Below are 24,966 nucleotides of genomic sequence, written 5' to 3'. Positions count from 1 at the left end.
GCTCTCATTCCAATCTTAGTCCTCCTCTCCACTGGGGACAAGTATTATTGGTGTGTTATATACACAGGTTAATATAGAGCTACTTTTTAGTTCCCCTCTTTTCCACAAAATAGTCCTCATCTTGTTTGCCTTGCCAATACTTCTCGGAGATCTTTCTGTATTCGTACATAAAAAGCGGTCTCATTCTTTTTGTGGCTGGAGAGTATTCTTTTGCCCTACTCCATTCATTGAATCGGTTCGCCAATAATAGACCTTGGGACCGCCTCTAAGATTGCAAGACTGCAATAAGTAAACTTGAATGTGTTCATTTCGCGTGCGTCTAAACACATCCAGAAAATAAATGTTCAGACGTGGGATCATTGATGTGATCTTCTGTGTTTATGCTCAATGCTTTAAGGTCTGTCTCCCCTCTTAGAAGAGGAAAGGGACTCTGTTCCACTCACTGCTGTTTTCCCAGCACCAGGAAGCACTCGAATACGGTAGGCACTCGATAAATATGTGTTCGGTAAATGAACGAGTGACCGATGCCCTCGGATTCTGCCGCTGACTGTCTCTAGAATGTGTGGAGCACCTACTGTGTGCTCGGTGCCAGGCATCACTGTGCCAGTCCTCCAAACCTCCCTGTGACCAAGGCACTGTTCTGACAGCCCCACTTTACAGAGGAGAGTTCTGAGGCCCAGAGAGGGAGTTCGGCTAAGCTGATGTCACACAGCTAGTCAATGGCCAAGCCACAGTCCCCTCCCAGTGAGCCGGACTCTGGAGCCACGAACAACCTCACCTACTGCTCTCAATATGTCCCTTCTCTCTCCCACACATAGCTCAGCCGTCCAGCCCCGCATGGGCCCCTCGGCTTGCCTCACACGCTTCCCTGGACCTATCTACTTCTTCTCAGCCTCATCCCCAGCCAAAGGCGTCTGCTCCCCACCCTCAGCCAACACAGGACAGGACCAAGGAGAGGAGCTGTCATTTCCATACAGCTGTCCCCAGGAGCTGGCCCTGCCTGAGCCCCCCCATTTTCCCTGAAAAGGCTGAATTGTCTTGGCCGTTTGGGGGGCACCTCTCGGCACAGGCCGGGCTGCCGGGGCAGGGCCTGGCTGGGCTATTATCCTACATTATCTCACTCCTCTGCTCCTGAAAAGAGCCAGTGACTGCTCGCCCCCCTCAGCCCTCCCCTGCTCGCTCCTGTCTTTTACACTTAATTACCTCACTCATTACCCCGCAGCCTGCAGAGGCCGGACCACAACTGGGGCGTGAGTAATCCCCGCATCCCACACCCAGCCAGCCGGCCAGCAAGGAGCAAATTGCTCACACAGCCCATCAATAAAGGAACAGGGCCCACTTGGGCCTTCAGAGCAGAAGGACTTCGTGGCTGCTGCCGTGAGGGGCAGGCATGGGCCCCAGCCTCCCAGTTGGCCTTTGCCAGCCCTGCTGAGATGGTCTCCACCTCCCCCACCCCAGACGGGGTGACCTTGAACTTCCCCAGGCCACTGAAGACACAGCTCAGTGCCTCTGACAGATGAGACAGCAGGGCCCACACCCCTTCCTCACCATAGCCAGGAAACTGTCCAAGCACGGCTTCCAGGCTTCCTACGGGACGTGGCCCTGCCAGCCAGGCCTCACCACCTCTATCCCTGGCAGTGGATACTTTGTGGGTCCCCTGTATCCTCTTTCTCCCCCAGCTCCTTTGCACATGCTTCCCCTCCTGCTTCCCGAGCACTCTTCCTCAGCAACCAAGGGCCTCCTTAATTCCTACTTTCTTGAAAGGTCACCTCCTCGGGAGAGCCTTCCCTGATTCCTCTGGGCTGGGCTAGGGATCTCATGGACTTCTCCCATCAAAGCATCAAGCCGTGACATTGTCACTGTCTTTTTGCTTGTGTCTTTGAGGGAACGACTGAGCCTTCTCCATCTTTTTGTCTAGTGCCCAGCCCAGGTCCTGACACATGACTGGGCCAGTTGTGAGGCACTAAGTAAATGTGAGTGAGTGAGTGAGTGAGTGAGCAAGTAAAGGAGTAAGTGAATGAATGCGGTGACGAATGGTGAGCTGCACATGCTGGACGAAGGGGTTGGGCCCTTGGGCCCTGTGGCGTGGCCTCCTCCCTCCAACGCCACAGGATCCTTCTGTCCAGGGCCTCTGAGCGCATCAGGATGGATGAGCCAGGACCTCTCTGGGGCTGAAATGTCCTTCCCTAAGACTCCTTCCCTCAAATCACATTGGAAAACACCAGCTTCTCACCTCTGGCATGAGATGGTCCAGCCTTGGCCCAGAAGTAGCCCGCACAACCTCTTCTCCCTCAACTTAGAGGCTTCTGCTGACTCGCCACCTCCTACATCAGCCCAGGGAGGCTGGTACAGAAGCCGGCTGTGTGTAGGCTTCTCCTGTCCGGAGGACTTCACCTCGTCCTCCGGCTTCCCTCCCAGATCCAGGATAAGGGAAGGAACTCGGGAAGGTGGTGGGGAGGGAGTTCCCAAAACCTGAGAGGCCTGAGTTCCTGGAACCCTTTCCTATCTGGTAAATCCTATGGACATTTTCTCAGAATAATGTCTTTAAATTAATAAAATAAAACACATAGTCTTACAAAGGAAACCAATTACTTCGAAACAGTTATCAAAATATGAAAAACAAGTTTGCATTACAGTTATGTATGTATTTCTTTATTACATTATAACACAAGATCTAGCAAATAACTATTGTAATTTCCAAGCGATGGTGAGTGTAAATAGTATTTCAAGATATCTGGAACATCTGTAATGTGATAAGAAAATATCTATGGTTTCTATTAGTGACAAAATCACTGGTCCTGCCAATACCACTGCATTCATCACTGAAGGAATAGTAAGTTTCAGATAAAGGCTAGTGGAGTTAAAGACGTAATACTTTTCCTATCCAAGTTCATGACAGAACTCCTGAATTCTTTCTAGGAGCACCTGTGACAGAGAATGACAAGCATGTCAAGCACATGCTAGCCCTTCCCTTCCCGTATCTTGGCAGACATCCTTAATCAATTTCGGCAGTCTTTCCCAAGCTCAGTTCCAGAATTTACTGCAACACCAGACTCCAGGCAACTGCTACCAACCAAAGTGGGCTCTTGAGCTGTCATCAACTGGTCATTCCTGGGGGGCAGGGGAGGGGCAGCGCTCTTGGGAGCAGGAGATGGAGGAGAAGGGGCAGTGACAGGAGGTCTAGCAACAACACAGGGAGGGGGCATGATGGCAGCCACGTATTGGTTCGTATCACGAAGTCTCATGTATTGAGACTTCTCTCTGAGCCACATTGTGCTAAGAGCTGGGAACACAAATGGGAACAACCCCAGACCCCTGCCCTTAGAGTGGACAGTGGAAAGAACTGAGTGTCTGCATATCCCCAAGGGGCCATCCCGGGAGAAGGATGGAGTCTGTGGGATTTCACTCAACCTGAGAAAAATATTACTACTAGAGTTTCCAGATAATGATGGGCTGCTGAATCATCCAGGATCCATGGCAGCAAACATGCTTGAAGAACCTCCTCAGAGGGTCAGAAACCAGGACTAAAGGCTTCATAACAAGAAAAAAAAAAAAAAGCCCCTGGGGCGCCTGGGTGGTTCAGTCGGTTAAGCCTCTGCCTTCAGCTCAGGTCATGATCCTGGGGTTCCAGGATGGAGCCCCGCTGAGCGGGGAGTCTGCTTCTCCCTCTCCCTCTGCTCCTGCCCCCACCTCATGTTCTCTCTCCCTCACTCTCAATCTCTCTCTCAAATAAATAAATAAAATTTAAAAAAAAGAAAGCCCCAAATCGGGTCGAAGCCCTGGTCCGAGGGAGACTTCCCTGGCACACGGAGGCGGGGGGGGAGGGAGGGGAGAGGGCCCTGAGGCCACACTGCTGACTCTGACTCTGACGCTGGATGTTAACACTGCGACCTTTGTCCCTGCTGCTGCTTTTGGACACTCAGTGTGGAGGCTGCTACACCAGCCAGAACGGCACGGGGCTGGCCTGGACCACATGACTGCCCCTGGCGGCAGAGCAAGTGCGGAAGTCCAGCAGGGACCCCACTAGTGCAAGGAGGAGGCTCATAAGGCAAGGGTGTTGGAAGGTGCTGGGCAGCTGAAAGGAAGGTCCCCTGTCCCCTCCAGACAGCAAGGATCAGGTGCTTCTGGGGCCCAGCTCTGCGCTCAGGACTTCCTGTGAATTGTCTTTGTGAATCGGCTCAGCTGTCTGGTAGGCGTGTGCCCTGATTATCAGTGCCCATTTTACAGATGAGAAAGGTGACGCTTGGAGAATCGAAGTCATTTACACTTGGCACCACTCTTTGCACCGTCCCACAGAGGTGGGCCAGCTGGATTAGGAGGAAAACGTTCTCCACTTTGAAGCCGACCAAGGCAACTGAGCTCTAGGTCCACCAGCACCGGGATCTCTAGGATTCCAGACTGAACCTGCCACAGCATTGCTAGATTGGGGTCCCTGTGTCTCGAGCAAGCCCCTGCCGCATTCTGGACTCTACACAAAAGTCATTTCCTCAGAGAGGTCTCCCGTGACCAGCTCACCTAAAACAGCCCCCACCCCATTCTACCTTTGCCCCGCGTCACTTGTCTTCTCTGTGTTTCGTGGACAGGAAGCTGGTCTATCTGCCCACTTGTTTATTACCTGCTGGCACAGAGGACGTGAGCGGCATGAAAGCAGGTGTGTCCTGTTCACTGCTGTGTCCCCAGCCCTTGGCACAGTGCCTGGCACATAGTAGGTGCTCAGTAAGCCTCTGCCGACTTACTAGCTGTGAGCCCTTGGGCAATTTCTTAACCTCTCTGGGCCCAGTGTCCTCCTTTAGAAAATGGTTATGAACATACTGTGTACCCCCAAAAGTGGTTGTGAGGGTTCCACAAGCTCATGTGCGATCACAGTCAAGCGGACCTTTTAGGCGGGCCCTACTGTGCACCAGGCGAGCAGGATTTCACTGTAGGGCCTCGGCTGCTAGAGCCACAGGAGTCCAAGAGAAGATGCTCCTCGGGCCTGGAAGAGAATGGCCTTGGAATTAACAATGGTTGGCATTACTGAGCACCAACTCGGTGCAAAGTGGCATCCTAAACCCCTCACTTATTTCCCACCTGCTCCGTGAGGTAGGTCCCCTTAGTACCAACATCCCCATTCGACAGCCGAAGAAACTGAGGTACAAAAAAAGATAGGTAAGTTGCTCAGGGTAGGTAACTTGCCAGTAAGCAGCAGATGTGGGATTTGACCCCAAGCCATCCAAGCTTTTAACCCCCTTGCTCCCTAGCCCTCCCGCAGCTGGGGAGAGATGGAGAAGCTGGGAAGGTGTGAACTAGGGGCACATGGGTGTGCTGAGTCTTTGGGAGTCTGTCCCCCCACCAAGCCTGGGGGGGTCAATATTGAAAGCCCCTGGCCTCTGCGCACATGGGCCACCTCCTGGCTTTCTCCAAAAGCTGATGGATCCCAGCTGGTGTATGAACAGAGGCAGGGAGCGGGAAGGCAGAACTGGGGGTGCTGAGAATGGTCGATTCCTCTGTGCCAGGAGCCCTGGGAGCCTGGAAATGCCAACTCGGCAGATCCAACAGCAGCCTCAGCATCTGCCACGGATGGTTCTGGGCTCGGCTGGTGGGGAAGAGAGGGAGGCAGGCGGGCCACTGTAGGGTGAGGGAGGCAGCCTTGATGTGGCAGGCAGGAGCCTAAAAGTCCCAGAAAGGGAACTTCCCTGTCCCGTGCTTCCGTTTTTCCCAACTTTTAAATGGGGGTGGTGTGGGGATCATGCTGATATTCCAAAGGCTATTCAAGTAGAGCTTCCTGTTATGCTCCAGGCCTCATACAACCCTATTTAATAGGTGCTATCATTGGCCTCAGTTTACAGAAGTCAAATAGAGGCACAGAGAGGCAAAGTGACTTGCCCAAAGTACCACAGCTTGAAGAGGCAGAGCCGGAATTAAAACTTGGCTGAGGGTGACCTGGGCCCAAGCTCTGAACCACCTCACTTGCTTAAATGTGGGGCTCGGGTGTGGGGGTCTCTTAGCTGCTCTACCCCCTTTCTAGAGGTTTCAGGGAGCCACTTAAGGTGTGACCTTGTCAGGGACAGAGGTTAGCATATTCAGGAACATCTCCAACTTTAAGGAAAGACACTTTAATGAGGGAATTGCAAGGCCTATGATAGTCAGGATAGGGACTCGATTATCCCCAAAGGCAAAAGGAAATCTTGAGGGCTGACAAATCAACCCAAACTCAGGCTGAAGAGGACTAAGGTGAGTGGGGGTCACCAGGAGGCTTTTCACTCAATAGTTTATTCATTCATTCAAGAGATATAGTCATTGAGCACTTTTATTTGCCCCGCACTCTGTAGGCGAGAGGGTGTAGCAGTAAATGGAGCAGATCCGGGCTCCCATTTGAGAAGCACTGGGCCTTGGCAGGGGGAGGAAGAAGGAGAATCCCTTTGGAAGGGCCTCCCCTACCTACCCCAGCATTGGCACCTTTGGCCCTCTTAGGGAGAAGGACTGTATGGTTTAAAATCAGGGCTTTGCAGCCAGGTCAGCCTGGTTTGAATCCTGACACCTAGCTGGGTCTCCTTGGGCAAGCATCTTGCCTCTCTGAGCCTTCTGTAAAAGGGGGATATCAGTAGGGCTCCACTTGGCATGTTGTGGTGATGGTTAAATGAGGTAATCCACACAAAGGGTTGGATTTGGCTCCCGGCACAAAATAAGTGCTCAATAAATGTCAGCTAGCATTATTATCATCTGGGACTCCGAAACATGCTCTTTCCCGCCACATATCATGTCTGTCCTGGGCTAGATCCTAGGGTTAAGCGGAAGGGTGGGGGGAGTGATAGCAGAAAGGGCAACTAGCCAGGAGGGAAGTAAGAGTGCTCTAGGCAGCAGGAACAGGCCTGCAAAGGCCTTGAGGTGGGAGGCTTTGAGGGAAGAGGGAAGAAGCTTCAGGAAGGTCTGTGACCCGGCCACACTCCTGACCCTTCCAGTTGGCCCCTTCTTGGAGTTTGCTGAAGCTGTGAGCTCCCGAGGCAATGAGGAATGAAAGTGGAAGGCTGCCAGGACCTTTGCAGTGGGAGGGGAGGCAGTGGGGCGACTGGGTCAGAGCCCCGCCTCTGGAGCCCACCGAACTGGCTGCGGAACGTGCCGCAAGTTCCTTAAACCCTCCGGGCTCCGTTTCCTCCTCTGTAAAATGGGGCTAACAATCTTGCCTGCCTGAAAAGGCAAGTGTGAGGATTCACTAAGGTAATATTTGGAAAGTATACAGATCAGTAGCTGGCACAGGGCCCAGAGCTGTGTTTATTAAATGAATAAAGTAAAGAAAAACATGCGCAGTTGTGGTAAGATGCCTGCCACTCGGCCCTCCTCCGGACCGCAGTCACCGAGAGCAGGGAACCAGGGCCTGGCCATTCTGCCCGGCACGGGGCTCCTCTGCAGAAAATCTTTGCACTGGAACTCCCTGCTGGCTGGCCAGACCGCCCTGGACCCCCGCACCACTGCCTGAGGCTCCGGCTCGGACATCGTCCTTTCTCCCATCTGTCCCTGCACAGGGGCCACACCTGCACCCTGGCTGAAGGCACCCCTCTTTTCTCCACGGGTCTTATCTCCCATAAAATTTTGTCCTTCCACCTCCACGTTCACACCTGCTTCCCAGAGATCCAAAGTGGCCCAAGAGAAAACCCCACACCTATCAAATTCCAGAGGACCCACTGTGTGCCCTTAGGCAAGACCGCCTCTGTGAGTCTTGGCGTACAGAGCTTCACCCTTCTCCCACCTTCTCCCCTTCGGCCCGGAGGAGGAGGGCCTGGATCAAACACCCTGGAGAAGCAGGGCAGCATAAGTGTAGCTTACCAGAAAAAGAGCCCCATCAGCATGGAGTGGATGCATTTGTGGCCACTCTCCTCCTTGGAATTCATACAGAATTCCATTATCGGCTCTGGACAGCAGCTCAGGGACCATCTTATCTCATGCCCATTTGACAGATGAGAAAGCTGGAGCCCAGAAGGGGGAGCAGAGGGAGCAGAGCCGGGGCTAGAGTTGGGCTCCTGACTCTCAGAGCACTGCTCCTTCCTAATCACAGGCAGTGAACACTGCAAATACGATGCCTCGTTCCCTCTACAGATGCGCAGAGTGAGGCGCAGGTGCGGGGCAATTCTGCCAGCCACCTGGACCCACACGGCCCTGAGATCCACACCCACACACCAGTAGCCACCCTCCTTCCTGACAGGCAGAGCAAGGCTGAAATGTGGAGGATACCAGCGCAGACTAAGGAGGGCAAGAGGGCCGAGCCTGCAGTCCCCACTAGGGAGACCTGTTAATTCAAGCCTAGGGCTCCTGGGGAGGCAGGCAGTGGGCCACGTGGATCTGGGACCCTCCCCAGCTCCTCCACACGGTGACCTTGTGGTCTTGAACCAGTCATTTCAGCCCTATTTGTGGAATGGGGCATAACAGAGTCGTCTCCCATGAGGCCGTGGTGAGGCGTAGATGAGTGAAGATATGTAAATTAAAATAGACAACAATTATCAAGTCAAGTTACTGTGTAACGGCTCTGTAACAGGCACTGCTCGGAAACACTTTACGGGGACTTTATCATTTAATCATCACCCTTGTGAGACAGGCCCTGCTAATGCCCCCATTTTACAGATGAGGAAACAGAGGCACCAAGGACCACACCGCTGGCAAGTGGCAGAACATGGATTTGAACTGGAAACAGGCTGACTCTGAATCCCTCTAGCTAAAGCCCCTGGCGAGGCCAGCTTCTGTGCAGGGTGAGTGTTCAGAACAGTGCCAGGCACGCAGAGCTGCTCAGCAATGCTGCTGTTGATAGAACAATAATTATTATTGTCGCTGGGGACACTTGCCACCAGCAGTGCTATCTTCCCAAAAGTCAGAAGAATGACTGTCCTGACGTGTTTTACAAAATGTATCGGTTCTTCTCTTTAGAAGGAAGGGAGTAGTTAGCAAGTGCTCAAGATAAATGCTTGTTGAACCGAAATATTTTATGGTCATTTTAGAAAACATGAAAAGAAGGTGGGAGAAAACCCATAGGCCTCCCGTCCTCCTTTCACTTTTCTAGGCATGTTTATTTTAATTTTGGTTCCTAGTTGCAAATGTGCTAAGAGAATTCTGGATTCTACATCCTTCCCTTAACATAATTCCATGAGCCCTTCCCTTGTATGATGATTTTTAATGACTATAGAATAGTCCATCAAACAGGTGTCTTCTTCATAGCCCCCTCTCCATTTTCTCCAGTTTGGGGTTTTTATTCCAGTCTCTGCTGCTGCAGCAAACATCCCCGAGATTAAAGTTCTTTACTTATTTGATGTGATTTGGAGAAATTAGTTTCTCAAAGTGGACTTCCTGGAACCAGGAAGCCAGTGTTAGGGGAGGTTTAGGGGACAGAAGGCCCTTCTCAGTGTCCCAGCCATTGTGTATTTCATCCATGCTTCAGGCCTCCCCACCCTGTAGGTATTCTTGAGCCTCACTTTCTGGGCCGAAGGTTTCTTCTTATCTGCTAAAGGCGTCCGTGCCACCTTCCAACCGGAGGACAGAGACCTGGTATCTTACGCTCAATCTGGCACTGGTGGTCTACAGGACCTTGGATGTGTCACTTCTGGGGGGGATTACCTCTCCATCCTGCCCAGTGAGAAGCCCTGATGACAGAGAGCCCAATCCCAGCTCTGTCCCTAAGACACCGTGAACCTTCAGTGTCTTGGGAAGCCCCCTGGGCTCAGTGTCACTGTCTCTTTGTAGGAGATGGGAATGGTAGAACTGTCGGGCCAGCAGAGGGGAGCTCATGGGCACCCAGGTGTCTTTATGATTTTATTTATTTATTTGAAAGAGAGAGAGAGCACAAGCACGGGGAGGGGCAGAGGGAGAGGGAAAAGCAGGCTCCCCACTGAGCAGGAAGCCCCATGTGGGGCTCCAACCCAGGACCCTGGGATCATGACCTGAGCTGAAGGCAGACGCTTACCGACTGAGCCACCCAGGCGCCCCTCACCCAGGTGTCTCATCTACCCCACTGGACTAAGCACCTCTAGAAGTCTGAGCTCAGATGTCACCTCTTCCAGGAGACCCTTGCTAGCCACCCTGGCTAGGCATCGTCATTCTCCATCCCCTCACCCAGTTTTATGCTCCTCACAGCACTGAGCAACTATTTGAAAGGATATTGTTGATATCAGTGTTTCCTTTTTCAGTGTCCAGCCACGGTCCCTTGAATGTCACCTCCAAGAGAGCAGAGATGAGGACTGTGTCATCACTTATTCCACAGAACCCCACAAATACGTGGGGTACTCCAGGCACACTGTACATATAGAAGCCACATGTATTGAGCACCTACTATATGCCGGGCATCATTCCAAGCCTTTTATATATAGCAACTCTGGTAATGCTGCCAAGCCCCTGAGCTGACAGCAGTTATTATTCCCATTTTATAAAGGGGGAAAGTGAGGCACAGAGCAGTTGAATAACTTGCCATGGTTCCACTGCTAGTAAGGAGGGGAGCAGGGATGTCCCACTGCACATCGTAAGAGTATGCTGAGCCAAACATGGGACAGAGTCTCTGTCCCCATGAAGCTCAGGGGCTAAAGGACAAGCTGGGCTAGTCCACAATATAGGAAGTCAGGATACTTCCTAGAGGAAGGGATCCTTCAGCTAAGCCCTGAGGACAAATAAGGGTGTGCTAGGATGAAGTGGAGGGAAGAACAATCTGAGGAGAGGAAACACTGTGGAGGCCAAGAGATAAGCCAGTGAGCACCAAGCCTGAAGAAGTAGAAGCGGCTTGTGTGGCTGGAGTAGGGGATACAGGGGTGTGCCATGAGTCAAGGGGTATGATCATCTCAACCCTCAGTGACTAAGGTTAAAAAAAAAAAAGTCCCAGGGAGCAAAATGTGAGGCAATATAGCTGGGAAGATGGGCAATGCCCACCCCATCCCCCAAGATCCTGCAGGGCCTTGGCAAGTTCAAGGGCCCAAATTTTATTCCAAGATTCTACATCATACCTCAAAGACTGTGTGCGCCCCTCACTCAGTGGTGGCCAAAGGCCACACAAGGCTTTCTGGAAATTTCTGCTGACTCACAGTGGGACCTCAGGCTCCTCCATACCCTCTCTGGGTCTTAGTATCCCAACTGGTATTGAATGACCCAGTCCCAAAACACATCCCCACTCCATCAGCCTGGCATCCCATAAACAAAATGCTGTTGACCAATGAGATCCTGGCATTCCTGGAGTCTGATTCTGGGACTCTTGTGCACTGGCCATCCCATACTTGCTGAGGCCAGCCCACCACCACGGCACTTTGCCAAGCAGTCTCTGGGAAGGGGGTTGAGTTCTCCTGCTCCTCGTTCCTCCAAGATACAGGAGCTCCCCCAGGTTTTGGCTGGATAGTGCGGGGGGGGGGGTTCTGCTCAGATCCTCCTGGAGACAAAGGAGCTGACCTGCAAAGAGTTCCAGCGGGAGCCCCGCTCCCCCTCCCTTCCCCCCTCTCCCTTCTCAGTCCACGTGTCTCTATTGTCTGCTCCCCGCTTCAGGGAAAGACACAGCCTCGGATGTGTCAAAACCACCACCCCCCGGCAGCAGGGAAATTAATTACTGGACGATTTTCACTTCCTCTTGCAGCGCCTGCCTGAGCTAGGCACCGGAACAGGACCGGCTGAGCGGGGCCGGCATCCGCATCGGGGACTTGCTGCCCCCACCAGTTCTGGGAGAAGAAAGTTGAACCCCAAACCCAATAGGGGGCTTCAGTGGGAGGTCAGGCTGGGGTGGGGGTGACGACTTCCTCTAGTTAAAGCTGAGTGTCCACACTGGCCACTTCTGAATTGCGGGAAAGGGAGAGGACTGGAGGCAGGAGGGTCGCGGCTGGCGAGCTCACACTCTTTTCTTTGCATCCCCTTCCCTGTGTCCCCATGTGCCTGAACCCCGCCTGCCCGGACCACTCTCTGTCCTTTCCCCTCGGCTTCTCCCTCTACCTTACACTTTTCTTTCCCTTTCTTTGCATCCCTGAGGGGCTTTCTTTTTGTGTGTCTGGATCTCTCTCTTTCTCCCATGGGTGTGTGAGCGTGTGTTGCTACTTCTTTCCATCTCTGTTTTCCTTCTCTGTTCCTCTCTTGTGTCTTTTTGTCCTCATCTCGGTCTCTATTTCTACCTCTTTCAGTGTGTGTGTCTCTCTTTCTCTGTATGTCTCTTTCTGTCTTTCTCCGTGTATTTCCTCTCTCCTCTCTCTCTCCCTCTCTCTCTCTCTCCCTCCCCCCCCACTCCTCTTTCTCCGTCTCTCTGTATCTCTGCGCCTTTCTCGCCCTCACTTTCTCCCCTCCTGCCTGCCCGCTGCTCCCTGCGCCTGGCCTGCCCCCACCGCTGCCGGTTCAGGGGAACGTGTGCGGAGCGATTGTCCTGGGGGACATTTGATGGATTAGAGCGCTGAACAGTTCCATTGCTAGGGGACCACCTGATCTCCTCCAGCCTGCGTCCCATATAAAGCCGGCAGCCGGAGTGCTGAGCACAGCTCCAGCGATCGCCTGTCTGCGCGCCGCCGCCGCCAAGCCCAAGCGGGAGCCCGAGCCAGAGCCGGGGCCGCCGCCACCGGTGCCGGCTCCGCGCTGCCGCCCGCCCGCCGGCCCGCTGGGAGCTGTCCAGTGCTGAAACCCCGCGCAGACAGCCAATCGCGCCCGGCTGGCCGCCTCCCCCCACCGGGGCCCCACGCAAGTGCCCCCGCCGAGCCCCCCGCCAGTCGCACCATGCCGCGCTCCTTCCTGGTAAAGAAGATCAAAGGGGACGGCTTCCAGTGCAGCGGGGTGCCGGCCCCCACCTACCACCCCTTGGAGACCGCCTACGTGCTGCCTGGCGCCCGGGGGCCGCCCGGGGACAACGGTGAGTAGGACCCGGCGGGGGGGGGGGGGCTGGGGGGGAGAGGGAGGGGAGTTCGGGCCCTCCCCAACTCGGGCCACGAGGAGAGGTGCGCGCGGCAGGGAACCCCGGGAGGAGATTTCCCTGGCTGTGTGCTCCTCCCGGGCTTCCCGAGGGCCGGGCGGGCGGGGCAGGGGCTAGGTCCCTACAAAGGGAAAGTCGCAGGGTCGATCCATCCCACAGCCACGCGCCAGCCCGGACTTTGAAAGTTGTGGCCCTAGAACGTGGCTGGAGTGTGGGGTGGTGAGAGAATGGAAAGAGAGAGAGGCACCTACGAAGGACTAATGCTGGGGGGCTAATGCATAAGGCAGTCTGAGGGTCCTCTCCCCTGGTGGAGGGAAGGAGGCTAGCTGCCTGAGTGTACTGCCCTGGTGGGGAAGATAAGCGAGCCAGGACTACCAGTCCCTGGGGAGATAGGGCTGGCTCCTTGGGTGTAGCGGGGGGGGGGGCTCCTTCCCTTCAAGCCTGCTCCCCCTGGCGATGCCAGACAAGTGTTCCCAGGCCCCCTCTCTCAGCAACTCTTTTGTTACCCTCAGCCACATGCCTGCCAAAGGCTGGGCCTGTCCTGGGGGCGGCAAGGAAGAGGGGGTTTCTAGGAGGGGTTCCCCCAAAGTGGCTCCTGGTCCCCTGGGCTGCACTTTCTCCCCACTCCAGCTTCTCAACCCCCTCCAGAGCCAGCCCTGCTGCTCCTTATAAGTCCCCCACCCCCAACACACTCCATCTCTTCTCAGAGCAAGTTCCTGCAAGGACAAGGGTTTGAGGGACAAGAGAGGTCATTCAGCCTCAGAAGGGGGTGATCTCTGAAGGGTGTGGAGAAGAATCAGAGACTGCTTCTGTAGACCCCATCCCCCATCAAGGGGATCACAAATCACAAAAGGGTTCTCCTATCATGGCCCATACCAGGCAGGTGTCTGGAGAAGAGACATCTCTTTGGCAGTAAGAAATCTGACATCACATGTGGCATCAGCTTTGGGGTGTGTGGGGAGGGGAGGATGAAGGAGAAGAGGAGAGGGGAGGGGAGGGGAGAAAAAGAAGAGAAGAAAGGGTTGAGGATGTGGGGGGGGCGTTGAGGTGGTGAAGGCGGAGCCCAGGAGGGTGGGAGTTTCCACCTTAGGGATTTCCAAGCACTTCACCCACATTCCATCACTCTATCAAACCAGGTAGCAAGAGGGCGCTGGGCAAAGGGCTCTGTGACCTCATCAAGGTCAAAGTAATTAGGGAGTGATCAGGGATACAGCTACAGCCCCTCAGCCTCAGGCCTCCCCCAGATCCCCCAGAGAACCAACCCCCTTTTCCTTTGCCCATATGTCCCTTATTCTACTGCCCTCTTTTCTTGACCCCAGGGCCTCTTGGGGTCGAAGACAGGGGCCCAGGGATATGGCTGGGCTTGTCTGAGTGCTGGCAGGACAGAGGGTGGACCTGGGACAGTGCCAGGGCTGGGGAGTGTGTGTGCTAGGATCTGGGTAGAAACTGAAATGCCTGCAAGACTAGGATGTGGATCCCTTGGGGGACTGACACAAAGCCCTGGGCTCCCACCCCCTGAAGCCCCCATGGTCCTGTCCCCAGGCCAGTTGAGGAAACCCAGAGAAGCTTAGAGAATTTCTTATACACAGCCCAAACTGCAAACTATTCCTCAGGAGGGAGGCAAGAGTGCCTTGCTTTGAATTCAGTCCCAAAACACTTTGAAAGGAGCCCTTGAGTGAATGGTGGGGTCAGGGCAAAAGTTGGGGCAAAGCTATAAGCAGGGGTGTTCCCCTGGGGGTTCTACCGGGTTTGACACTCTAGAACCACCCGTCTTTGGCCCTCTCCCCCAAAGGGCTCTAGACCACCTCCCTAGCCTCCAGAGAATCCTGAGGCTGTCCTGACAGTCTGATATCTGGCCTGGAACTCTGGGAGACTAGGTCTCTGACTCGCTGTGTGACCTTGGGCAAGTGTCTTCCCTTCTCTGGTCCTGTCTCCCCGGCAGTGGAAGAGTTTGGATGCTGAACCAAGCATCCTTCCGACTTTGACAAGCTCAGCTTTTGTGAAGGTCAAGTGTGAGATGGGAGGCACTGGAGATGCCTGGATGAGGGTCTAACAGAATGTAGGGGGCCACTGTCAGGGTTTCTGTAGGATTCTGTTTACCATCCAATGCCTAGCTGAGGGTGGCCAAGTTTCGGAGACCAGGTATTTCTTGGCTTCATTCTCCGCAGGATGCCCCACAGTGAGGACAGGCACCCTGGTCTAGCTGCTTTGGCAGCGTCAGTAGGGAAGGGTTAGTGCCGGAGACCAGGGGGTGACCGTTCAAGCCTGGGTATGGCTGGGAAACACAGGGACGGCCTCATCCTATTTGCAGGGGCCTCTCTCCTATCCCTGGGGTGTGGCTAGACTGGACAGTGAAGGCTCCCTCATTCCATGGGTGGGCAGGGTGCTGGGGGTCCTTAGAGAGTCTGCTGGCTCCTAGTGGCCCGTTGTCTCCGCTCTGCCGGAAATAACCTTGCTGAGCGTTTGAGGGAAGTGTGAAAAATTGCTGAGCCGACGTTTTTCTCTCCCAGCGTGTGTAAGTGTGCTGGGTAAACAAGGAGAAAGAGAGGAGGGGGGGAGGTGAGGAGATTGAGGGAGGGAAGGAGGGAGGGAGGAGAGGGAGGGGGAAGGGGGGAAGGGCCTGGGGCTGGAGAGAGTTCCAGTTATTAGAAAGATCCTCTTACAAGCCATTCCTGCAGCAACGGCTACAGGGTCAGGATGAGGCTGGTGGGAGGGGAAGCTGGGGAGGGGTGTGGGGAGGGGGCCCGTGAATGTGGAGGTCAGGAGAGCCACAGGCTCCCAACTGATGGAAGATGCAGGGCCCCAAATAAAAGAGGTGTACTCCCAGCTCAGGGAATGCCTGGGAGTGCTGAGGATTCCTGAAGGACTCCTCCTCCTCCTACACACACACACACACACACACACACACACACACACACACACACACACAAGCGATGCTCTTCTTTGCCTCCCTACTCCCTCCCTTTTCAGCCTCTGAGGGCTGGGCAAAGGGTGCGGCAGGTGCATCTGGGCTCCAGGCCTTCCCCCAGCCCAAAGAACCCCTAAATAGGGAAGGGGAAGCCTTCCAAATGGAAAAACCTCCAGGCCCTTCTGCAGAGCTCCCCAAAGAAGGGAGACTAGATTTAATTCCAGCATCCTGTCCAATACAATGCCTCATTTCGCCCCCTCCCGCTCCTCTTGCTCCTCCACTGTTTTCTGCCTCAGTGCAGCCTTCCCTTCCCCTCCTCTTCCCTGAGTGATTCTGAACACAGATTCAGTCTTGTGAAATGCCAACTCACATCCTCCTAACCCTCTCACACCCTCGCCCTCCAGCTCCACCAAGCCCACCGCTTTGCAGGCCCTGGGCCCCTATCCTGGGGAGATGCTGGGGACTCTTAGCCATCCCAGAGCAGGCTGCTGCTCATCTATCTGCAGGGCAGCAGTCTCCATGGACCCCAGCCGAAGACATCTTCACTGCCTACTTCCCTCACACCCTCACACCCTGACTCTGAACTCCAGCCGGGCTCCCTGGCCCCCTTTCTCTGTAACCCCACCCTCGTCCTGCCTCCATACTCCTTCAGAGTGCATCTGACCCAGGCAGATGAGGGATCAATGCCAATCCAATAACACAGTTGTCTGCCCTCCACAGCTACATTAAGCCTCCCCAGCAGGCCGAGGAAGCACTCCTACTCTTGCCCATGGGCTTATCTAGTTGACCACATTACACCAGTGCCCACTTCCTCTCACTCTCTCTGATGGCGCCGGGGAGTCGCTCCAGGCCAGGCCTGGAAGCCCGGCTGAAAGTCCCCAACACATCCACCCCACACCTCAGAAAGTCCATCTTGAGAGCAGGGATGCAAAAGGGCTGCCCCAATCCCTTGGCAGAGGGAGCCCAGAGAAGGCTGGGAGGTGCCCAAGGACACACAGCAGGCCCATCTGGCTCTTCTTTAACTACCACTTCTCCTGGCATCTCAGTCTTGGTCTAGGTCCAAGATCCAGGTTAGAGACATGTCAGAGGTCCAGGTTCAAAGTCCAGGTCCAATGTCCAGTCTAACATCCAGGTCCAGATCTGAGATCCAAGCCCAACATCCATGTCCAACTTTAAGTCTAGGACCAGGTCCAAGGTCTAGGTCCAAGGTCAATGTCCAAGGTTATAGGTCCAGTCCAAGATTCAGACAAATTCATGTCCAAGTTCAAGTTTCAATGTCTAAGATCAGGTCCAGGTGAATGTTCAGGTTCAGGGTCCACGATTAAGATCCAGGTCGAATTTCTAGTCCAAGGTCATGTTCAGGTCCATTCTCAAGGTTTCCCAGGTTCAAGTCTTAGACCCACCATTAGCTTTCTCTGTGGCCTTGGACTAGTCTTCCCTTACCCCAGCCTCAGCTTCCCTTTCATGAACTCAAGCAGTTGAACTTGATCTCTTTCAGCTCTGACCTTCTAGGGATCCATAAATCTGACTTTCCTAAGAATTTGTCAGTGGGAGTGTGGAATAACAGGGCCTGTGTGGGATATAGAATCTGGGGCCCACGGCCTCCCCGAAAGCCTGGGGTCACAAGGGGGCCATGAAAGGCTGGAGCTGAGCATCCACTCTTTAAGCAGTCTGTTTGTGGTTCCTGAGGGAGAAAAGTACATCAAGTCCCTATGTCAGCACAGCAATTTACACATCCCAAAGACTCCCTGCACCCCCCCAACGCCCCCCCCACCCACACACACTATAGGCAAAGGGCAGTGAGCACAGGGGAGGATTAGCTCCAACCTACAAAGGCAAATGAGGCCAGGGAGGCCCATCACTCGCATGAGGTCACAAGGGCATAAATGGTGGACTCTGTCACAACTCCCTGGTGAGTGCTTCATCTACATGTTCTAGGGACCCCCACAGCCTAGAGGCCTCTGGGGGGCACGTGAGAGAGATGAGGCCCTCTGGGGGACACTGCTGAGGAGATGGGGCCCCCAGAGTCTCTGACCTCCCTCCCAGCTGTCTCTAGCTGCCAGCCTTTGGATAGGAAGGGAGGTTGGAATAGGCCCTCTGATTGCACCCTTCTGGAGCAGAGAGACGGTAGGGCAGAAAGCGGGGGGCTTGGAGAGCCTGCATGCATTGTGCAAGGGCCTGCTGAAGATTCCCCCAAGGGAACAGGAGGCTGCTCCACCAGCCAGTGCTAGGCAATTCAAGACCCTTAGTCACCTACTCCTATCTCCACAACCCCTTGAAAAATCTTTCCTATTGATTCCTGCAGAGCTGTGGACCTCCCTATGGGCCACAGGAATTGGGTCACAGTCAGGAAAAAACAGAATATGTGGGATTTCTGGAGGGGGGGAGGAACTCTGGAATCCTCTAGACACTCCCTGGGCCTGGGTCAGTGGGCATCAGCCCCACACCCTACAGCTGTGGTCACGTTGGGCCAGACCTCATTCTGTCCCCTGATCATCTGGACCCAGGGACCCCCTCCCCAGTGGGCAGGTGTACCAGCTGCCAGGCCCTTGCAGGCGGTGGGTGTCATTTCTGGTCCAGTGCCCAGGGAACAGCTAACAAAGATGCTATAATAAGGGGAGGGGGAGGTACCAGCCCCTTTGCCCAGCTCTGTGAGCAGACAGGAGAAACTATTTTTATCCCGCTTTGCTGCTGACAGACCTGGCTTTCTGCTCAGCTGGCTGGAGCTGATTCTCGAGGCCCGAGGCCCTGGCACAGCAAGAAGCAGCTCTAAATATACCCATGCAGCAGCCCCTCCAGCTCCCACCACCAAGCAGGGCTGGGCCCTCCTCAGGAAAGTGGGCCACCACCAGGCCCCTCTCTGTTTCTGCCCATCTCAAGGCAGGGAAGTGGGACTGGGGCTGGAAATTCCCTGGAGGAAGTTTGGGACCCTGGGAATCTGGGAGAGACTGGGAAAAGGGAGTCCAGGACTAAGAGGCGGGAGGCTGGCCTAGCTCTTGTGTGAACTTACTTTGTGACCTGAGGTGGGTCAAGGCCCCTCTCTGGGCTTCAGCTTCTGTAGGGCACTGGAGGAAGTGACTATCATGTTCCCTTAGACAGGAGCTAATGTGCACAAAGCACTGAGCAGGGCGCCTTGTACACAGTAAGTACTCATTAAGTGTCAATCATTACTTTTATTACTTTTATTTGCAAAAATTTACAAGGGGCTGGAACATTTTCTCAAGCAGCTTCTCCCCAGCCCCAACACCCCATCATCCCATCAGACACAGGTCAACTAGGTGATGTTATCTGAAGAAACCCACTGCCCCTTTTCCCCACCAACTGTAAACTTCCCACCCCCAGGAGTCTCCATCCAGTTTGGGTATTTTGGAAAAAACAGACTCTGGAGGGTTGTAAGCCTAACTCCTCTGCCAGTGACCTTGGGCAAACCTTCTCCCCTCTCTGGGCCTCCAGGCCTCGGGGCATAGCATAGTGCCTGGCACAGGGGGAGGCTCAGGGGAAGCAGCGGTAGGTAGTAGGGGTGCTATCTATCGGAGACGCCCCCGCCCTCACCCCAATGGGCCAGACTGTTGGAGGAGACTGTGTCTGTGGAGCACCTAGAACCTTAATCTTCATAAAATTCCCTTCCCACCACTCCTTTGGGTGCAGGATTCTTAATTTTTTAATGGATTCTGGACCTTCCATCTAAAGTATTAAGACTCGTAGGCAGAGAACACCAGAAGTCATTCTCAGATGACATGTGCACGGTATCTCCGTATGTCCAAAGTATCCCTCCAAGTGGCAGGGGTGGCTCTGGTCCCTATCCCTCAAATAGGGGATTTGAGCCCAGAGAGGCTGTGTGACTTGCTCAAGGTCACACAGCTAGGATATGGGTAAAAGAGCCTGGATGAGAGCATTCCCCGGCCTTCTCTCTGGATCCCTGGCCGTTCCTGCCTCTATCGGGACCCAAACAGGAGAGCCCTGTCTCACCCTGTCAGATGGAGGACAGGCAGCTCAGCCATCTCTGGTCACCTGTGGAGCGGAGGAAAGCGTCTAAAACCCATCTGAGTTCCATGCACAGTTAGAGCACAGCTTAGAGTGTCCTGAAGGGTTCTCCAGGGTTGAGGACCAGAGAGGTGGGGTGGTTCGCCCAAGGTCACATAGCAGCCTGAGACACCTGTGTGTGTCTCCTGCTACTCCTGGTAGATTAGAAGGATATCACCAGGACATGTAGGGATGATAATGACGACGATAATAAAAGCAGCTTGAGAGGCTATTGTGTGCCAAGCATTGTACTAAGCACTTTATATGCATTAATTCATTTAATGCTATTAAGAGCTCCCTTATACATATGTGGCACAAAAAGGTTAAATAACTTGCCAAGGTTACACAGACAGGGAGAGGGCTAGGCTGATCTGAGGAGGATGAGGTGGGGTTGGGGGGGGTTGGGGGTGTGGAGGACAGGAAAATGGGCGTCCCTGAGGATCTATTCAGCCACGATGCAGAAAGAATCTTTAAAGCATACCAGTCAACCTTCTTCCTATACAGACCAAATCCAGAGAGGTTAAGTAACCTGGCCAAGGTCACAAAGCAAGTTAGAACCACCTCATCCTAACATGACCACGCAAATTCTCATATAACCCCCAATTCCCCCCCACCCCCACCACCCATGCTGAGCTCCACAGCTGCTGGGAATCAGGTCCGGCCAGCACGGCCTGTCCTGAAGGCAGTTCTGCATCCATCCCCAGGCAGAGGAGCAGCCTTTGTTTGAGGCCCCCCTATTTCTATGTAAAGAGCCCCCCAGCGACTGGCATAAGGCGCTGCAGGGCTACAGGCCGCCGCCAGAGGGCACCACGGGCAGGAAGCCCTACCTGGGGGAGGACTTGCCTGCTTCATTGAACTCTTACTACCCACCAAGTTTCCTCACCTGAACATGATGTAGAAATTACACATCCTCAGGAAACAGAGGCCCAGAGAAGAACATCAAGATGTGTCTTGGCAGATGCCAAGAAAACTGCAGCACAGAAACCCATCTGGGGAGATTATTATTACTAATCATAACAGCACACATGCATCGGGGGTTTGCAATGTGCCCAACACTGGGTTGGGATCCCGGCTCTAAGTTACTTGCTGGGCATGTTACTTAATTACCTTGTGTCTAAATTTCCTGATCTGTGTAAGGTGGTACCAACTGGAGTCATGAGGATGGAATGCATTCGTGTATATAAAGCCCTTAAAATAGCATCTGACACGTTAAGTTCTCTAGGATGTTCATCATTATTTGTTCATTTTCCACTTACTGTTTGTTTACTCATAGACTCCTTACTACAACTGTATGCATGCTTACATTATCCCCCATTCCACAGCTGGGGCAAGAAAGGCACAGAGAGGTCAAGCAGTTTGTCTAAGGTCACACAGCTGGGCACAGTAAAGTTGGAACTCCATTCAGGCAGTGTGGCACCAAGGTGGTGCTCTTAACCAGTATGCCATCCTTATTTCATAACAGAGCCTGCGAGGCACTGGTCACATGATCAATGATCCCCTGCAAGTGGATCCTATACTATCTATCCCCTGAGGCACAGAGAGGTGCATGACTTGCTCAAGGTCACCCAGAATCTCTGCCAGGAATCAAGTTGTCCCAAGACCAGGTAGACAGAATGGCTTGTAGCAGATCCTGCTGGGCTGGGGAGTGAGGTTGGCCTGGCAAATCTTTATCACCATTTATCACCCATTTCACAAATACTTATGGAGTGCCCACAAGATGGGACATTGGGCATAGGAGGTGAACCACCCAGCTATAGCCCCTTCCTTGGGGACCTCTGGGGGTATGGAAAACAAGGGGAGCAGTGCAGTGGGTTCCAATCCTTGCTCCATTCCTTGAGCAAGTACCATCACCCACTCCTACTTCCATTTCTTTATCTGTAATAGAAGTGTTTTTGTGATATGTGGTCGGATGATGGGAGTGAAGCGCTGAGCACAGAGCCTGGCATGCAGTAAGTGCTCAGTAAATATTAGCTATTATTATCATTATTCTCAGTAGTTACAATGGGAAGAAATATAGCAGAGAGAGGAGGTCTGGGAGTGCCCCACAGGTATTTCACTTAGTCTGAAATAATGCTCCTTGAATGTCCTGGGGCCTGAGTACGAGGCCTGATTCCTGGAGTGGGAGGTGGGGGACCTCCAGACAAAAGGCAGACAGGAGGGGAGGAATCGGCTGCTGAGAGGCTGGGCAACCTTCCCTCCCCAGTTAAAAAACTGCCAGCACCCTTGCCTTCTCTGCAACCAGAGCCCCTCCCTACTGAGTCATCCATCCCCACCATCCCCAACCACTTCTGTGTGCAGAGGGTCCTGTGCCAACATCTGAAGGGAAAGAAGAAAAAATAAGGGACCTAGCCTTGCCTTCAGAGCTGGGGGACAGTCTTCACAGACTTCACTCTGTCACCATCCCAGATTTCAGATGAGAGGAAAAGGTACAAGAGGCTGAATGAGGCAGGCGGTTTCAAGGAAGGAAAGCTCTGAATCCAGTTCCCTGCTTACAAAGTCCTCTCCCGCCTGCTTTCTTGAGTGGGGGAGGCTGGAAGTGGGGTGTGGGGAGAGTAGGTCTCAAGGTCAGAAGGAGAGGGTCAAATCTCCTGCTTTGCCATTCCCCAGCTTGAAACCTTGGAAAGGGGCCTCACCTTCATTGTTCTCCCGGAATCAAAAGACAATGGAAACACAACCTTGCTGCCAGGTTGATAAGTTTGTGCATATCTGCCAGAAATTCTCCTGGGAGCCCAGACCCCAGGGTCCTCAGGGAGGGTGCTGAGACCAGGCTAGGCCCTGAGGGGGAGAGGAGGGAGACAAATCAGGGTGGCCCCTGCAGTTGGGAATCCCCTGGGAGAGCCTCAGCCGGCCTGCCCACCAATCACACAAACCCAAGGTAGACAGGATTTCTGGTCCAACTCCAAAGAGGAGGGAGGAAGAGGGGGAGGTGAATTCTCACAGGGAGACTCCAGAATGCTTCTAGTGGAGCTGGGAGCAAAACAGGCTTGGGAGCAAGTACAAGGAAGTCCCCTTCCTAGACCACCTATTACTTGCCACACACCTGACCTCTTAAATCCTCTAGCAATCCTGGGAAGTGGGTCTAACAGGATTTTAAATTCATTTATGCAACATCTACTCATTGCACACCTTTTTTGAGCCAGGCACATGCTGGGCACACAGATCCAGCCCTTGGAAGCTCATAGTCGGGTGGGGGAGGCAGACAATTAAATAATCTTCAGTGAAGTCGCTTTTTCAAGCAAGTAAAAAGCGTAATTATAATAGCTAACATTTATATAGCAATTACTGTGTGCTCACTCCCTCTCTCTCTCTCTCTCTCTTTCCCGATTTCCTTACACGGAAAATGGGGATGATAACAGTAGCTACCTCGCAGGGTCTGTAAGGGTTGAATGAGTTAACATACATAACATACATACTGAGGCAGAGCCCGGTGCACGCTTAATACACGCTTCTTTTCATCACTTAACTCTGCCCTTCCAAAGACTCTGGGAGGGACTGTCCAAACATAAGCTCCATTTTGTAGATGAGGAAACAGATTCAGAGAAGCTACAGCAAGCACCAGAACAGCAGAATGTTGTTAGAATAAAGACAGCATGGCCTCTGGCGTCCACCTGCTAAGGTCTGAATCTTGGCTCCATCACTTACTAGCTGCGAGTTTCGACTCTTTATGTCTCTATCTGTAAAGTGGGTGTAATAACAATAACACTTTCACTGCGTGGTTGTGAGCACTTAAGAAGACCGTGACCGCACAGCCAGCAGAACCATGGGGGCACCGTGCTCCAAGAGGGTGGCGTAGGGGTTGTTTTCATCGTGGCCCATGGAGGAAGGATCTGAACCCAGGCAGGACGGAGGTGCACGACAGGGACCACTGTCTTACCGGCAGCCAACGTCTCCCAAGAGCGAGCACGGGGACGCCGCGCTGGAGGGCGCGGGGAGTGACCCGCCCCCGGCGGCGCCTCACCTTCGTCCCCGCTCCCTTCCCGCCCCTGCAGGTTACGCCCCGCACTGCCTGTCGCCCAGCAGCTACGATGCGGACCAGAAGCCGGGCCTGGAGCTGGCGCCTGCCGAGCCCGCCTACCCGCCGGCGGCGCCGGAGGAGTACAGCGACCCCGAGAGCCCGCAGTCCAGCCTGTCGGCGCGCTACTTCCGCGGGGAGGCGGCCGTGACCGACAGCTACTCCATGGACGCCTTCTTCATCTCGGACGGGCGCTCGCGGCGGCGGCGCGGCGGGGGCGGCGGGGACGCGGGCGGCGCGGGGGACGCCGGGAGCGCCGGGGGACGCGCGGGGCGCGCGGGGGCGCCGGCGGGCGGCGGGCACCGGCACGCGTGCGCCGAGTGCGGCAAGACGTACGCCACGTCGTCGAACCTGAGCCGCCACAAGCAGACGCACCGCAGCCTGGACAGCCAGCTGGCGCGCAAGTGCCCGACGTGCGGCAAGGCGTACGTGTCCATGCCCGCGCTGGCCATGCACGTGCTCACGCACAACCTGCGCCACAAGTGCGGCGTGTGCGGCAAGGCCTTCTCGCGGCCCTGGCTGCTGCAGGGCCACATGCGCTCGCACACGGGCGAGAAGCCGTTCGGCTGCGCGCACTGCGGCAAGGCCTTCGCCGACCGCTCCAACCTGCGCGCGCACATGCAGACGCACTCGGCCTTCAAGCACTACCGCTGCCGCCAGTGCGACAAGAGCTTCGCGCTCAAGTCCTACCTCCACAAGCACTGCGAGGCCGCCTGCGTCAAGGGGGCCGAGCCGCCCCCGCCGCCCCCCGCCGGCCCCGCCAGTTGAGCTGCCCGCTGCCCTCGGGCCCCCCACCTCCGCCTCCGTCCTCTCCGCGCCCCAGCAGCGTTTCCCTGCCCACGCCCCTCGTGGGGACCCCCCCTCCCAGCCCGGAACTTTTCTCTCCCGCCCCCCAGACCCACCATTCACCTCTGGCACTGGTTTCCCCAGCGCACCCCGACCACATCGTCCTTTCCGGTCCCGAGACTCGGACCTTGACCCCCTGTCTCCGCCCTCAAGGCTCCCAACTCAGGCACCAGGTCCGCACCTCTCCCGGGCCCGCGGAGCCGGAAGTTTCTCCCGCCCAGACCCCGCACCTCTCCCCTTCCAACTTTCAGACCTTTCCTCTCACTTCTCAGCTGAGTGTCTCCTACAGTTCCTCTATTG

The 24,966-nt window shown here is 54.6% G+C and overlaps 1 protein-coding gene and 1 long non-coding RNA gene across 3 annotated transcripts in view; one reads left to right on the top strand and one right to left on the bottom strand.

Annotated features, from left to right (window-relative positions):
• LOC118554353 (uncharacterized) overlaps positions 1–24,966 on the bottom strand; it is a 120,301-nt gene that overhangs the window by 83,375 nt on the left and 11,960 nt on the right. The window lies entirely within an intron of this gene.
• SCRT2 (scratch family transcriptional repressor 2) lies at positions 11,818–24,588 on the top strand. Its single transcript, XM_036121778.2, has 2 exons — positions 11,818–12,817; positions 23,798–24,588. The coding sequence occupies exons 1-2, from the start codon at positions 12,685–12,687 to the stop codon at positions 24,586–24,588; spliced, it is 924 nt and encodes a 307-aa protein (XP_035977671.1). The 5' UTR covers positions 11,818–12,684.

This window comes from Halichoerus grypus, chromosome 10, assembly GCF_964656455.1.
Source record: "Halichoerus grypus chromosome 10, mHalGry1.hap1.1, whole genome shotgun sequence".
NCBI lineage: Eukaryota > Metazoa > Chordata > Mammalia > Carnivora > Phocidae > Halichoerus > Halichoerus grypus.
This window is presented reverse-complemented; position numbering and strand designations above follow the sequence as displayed.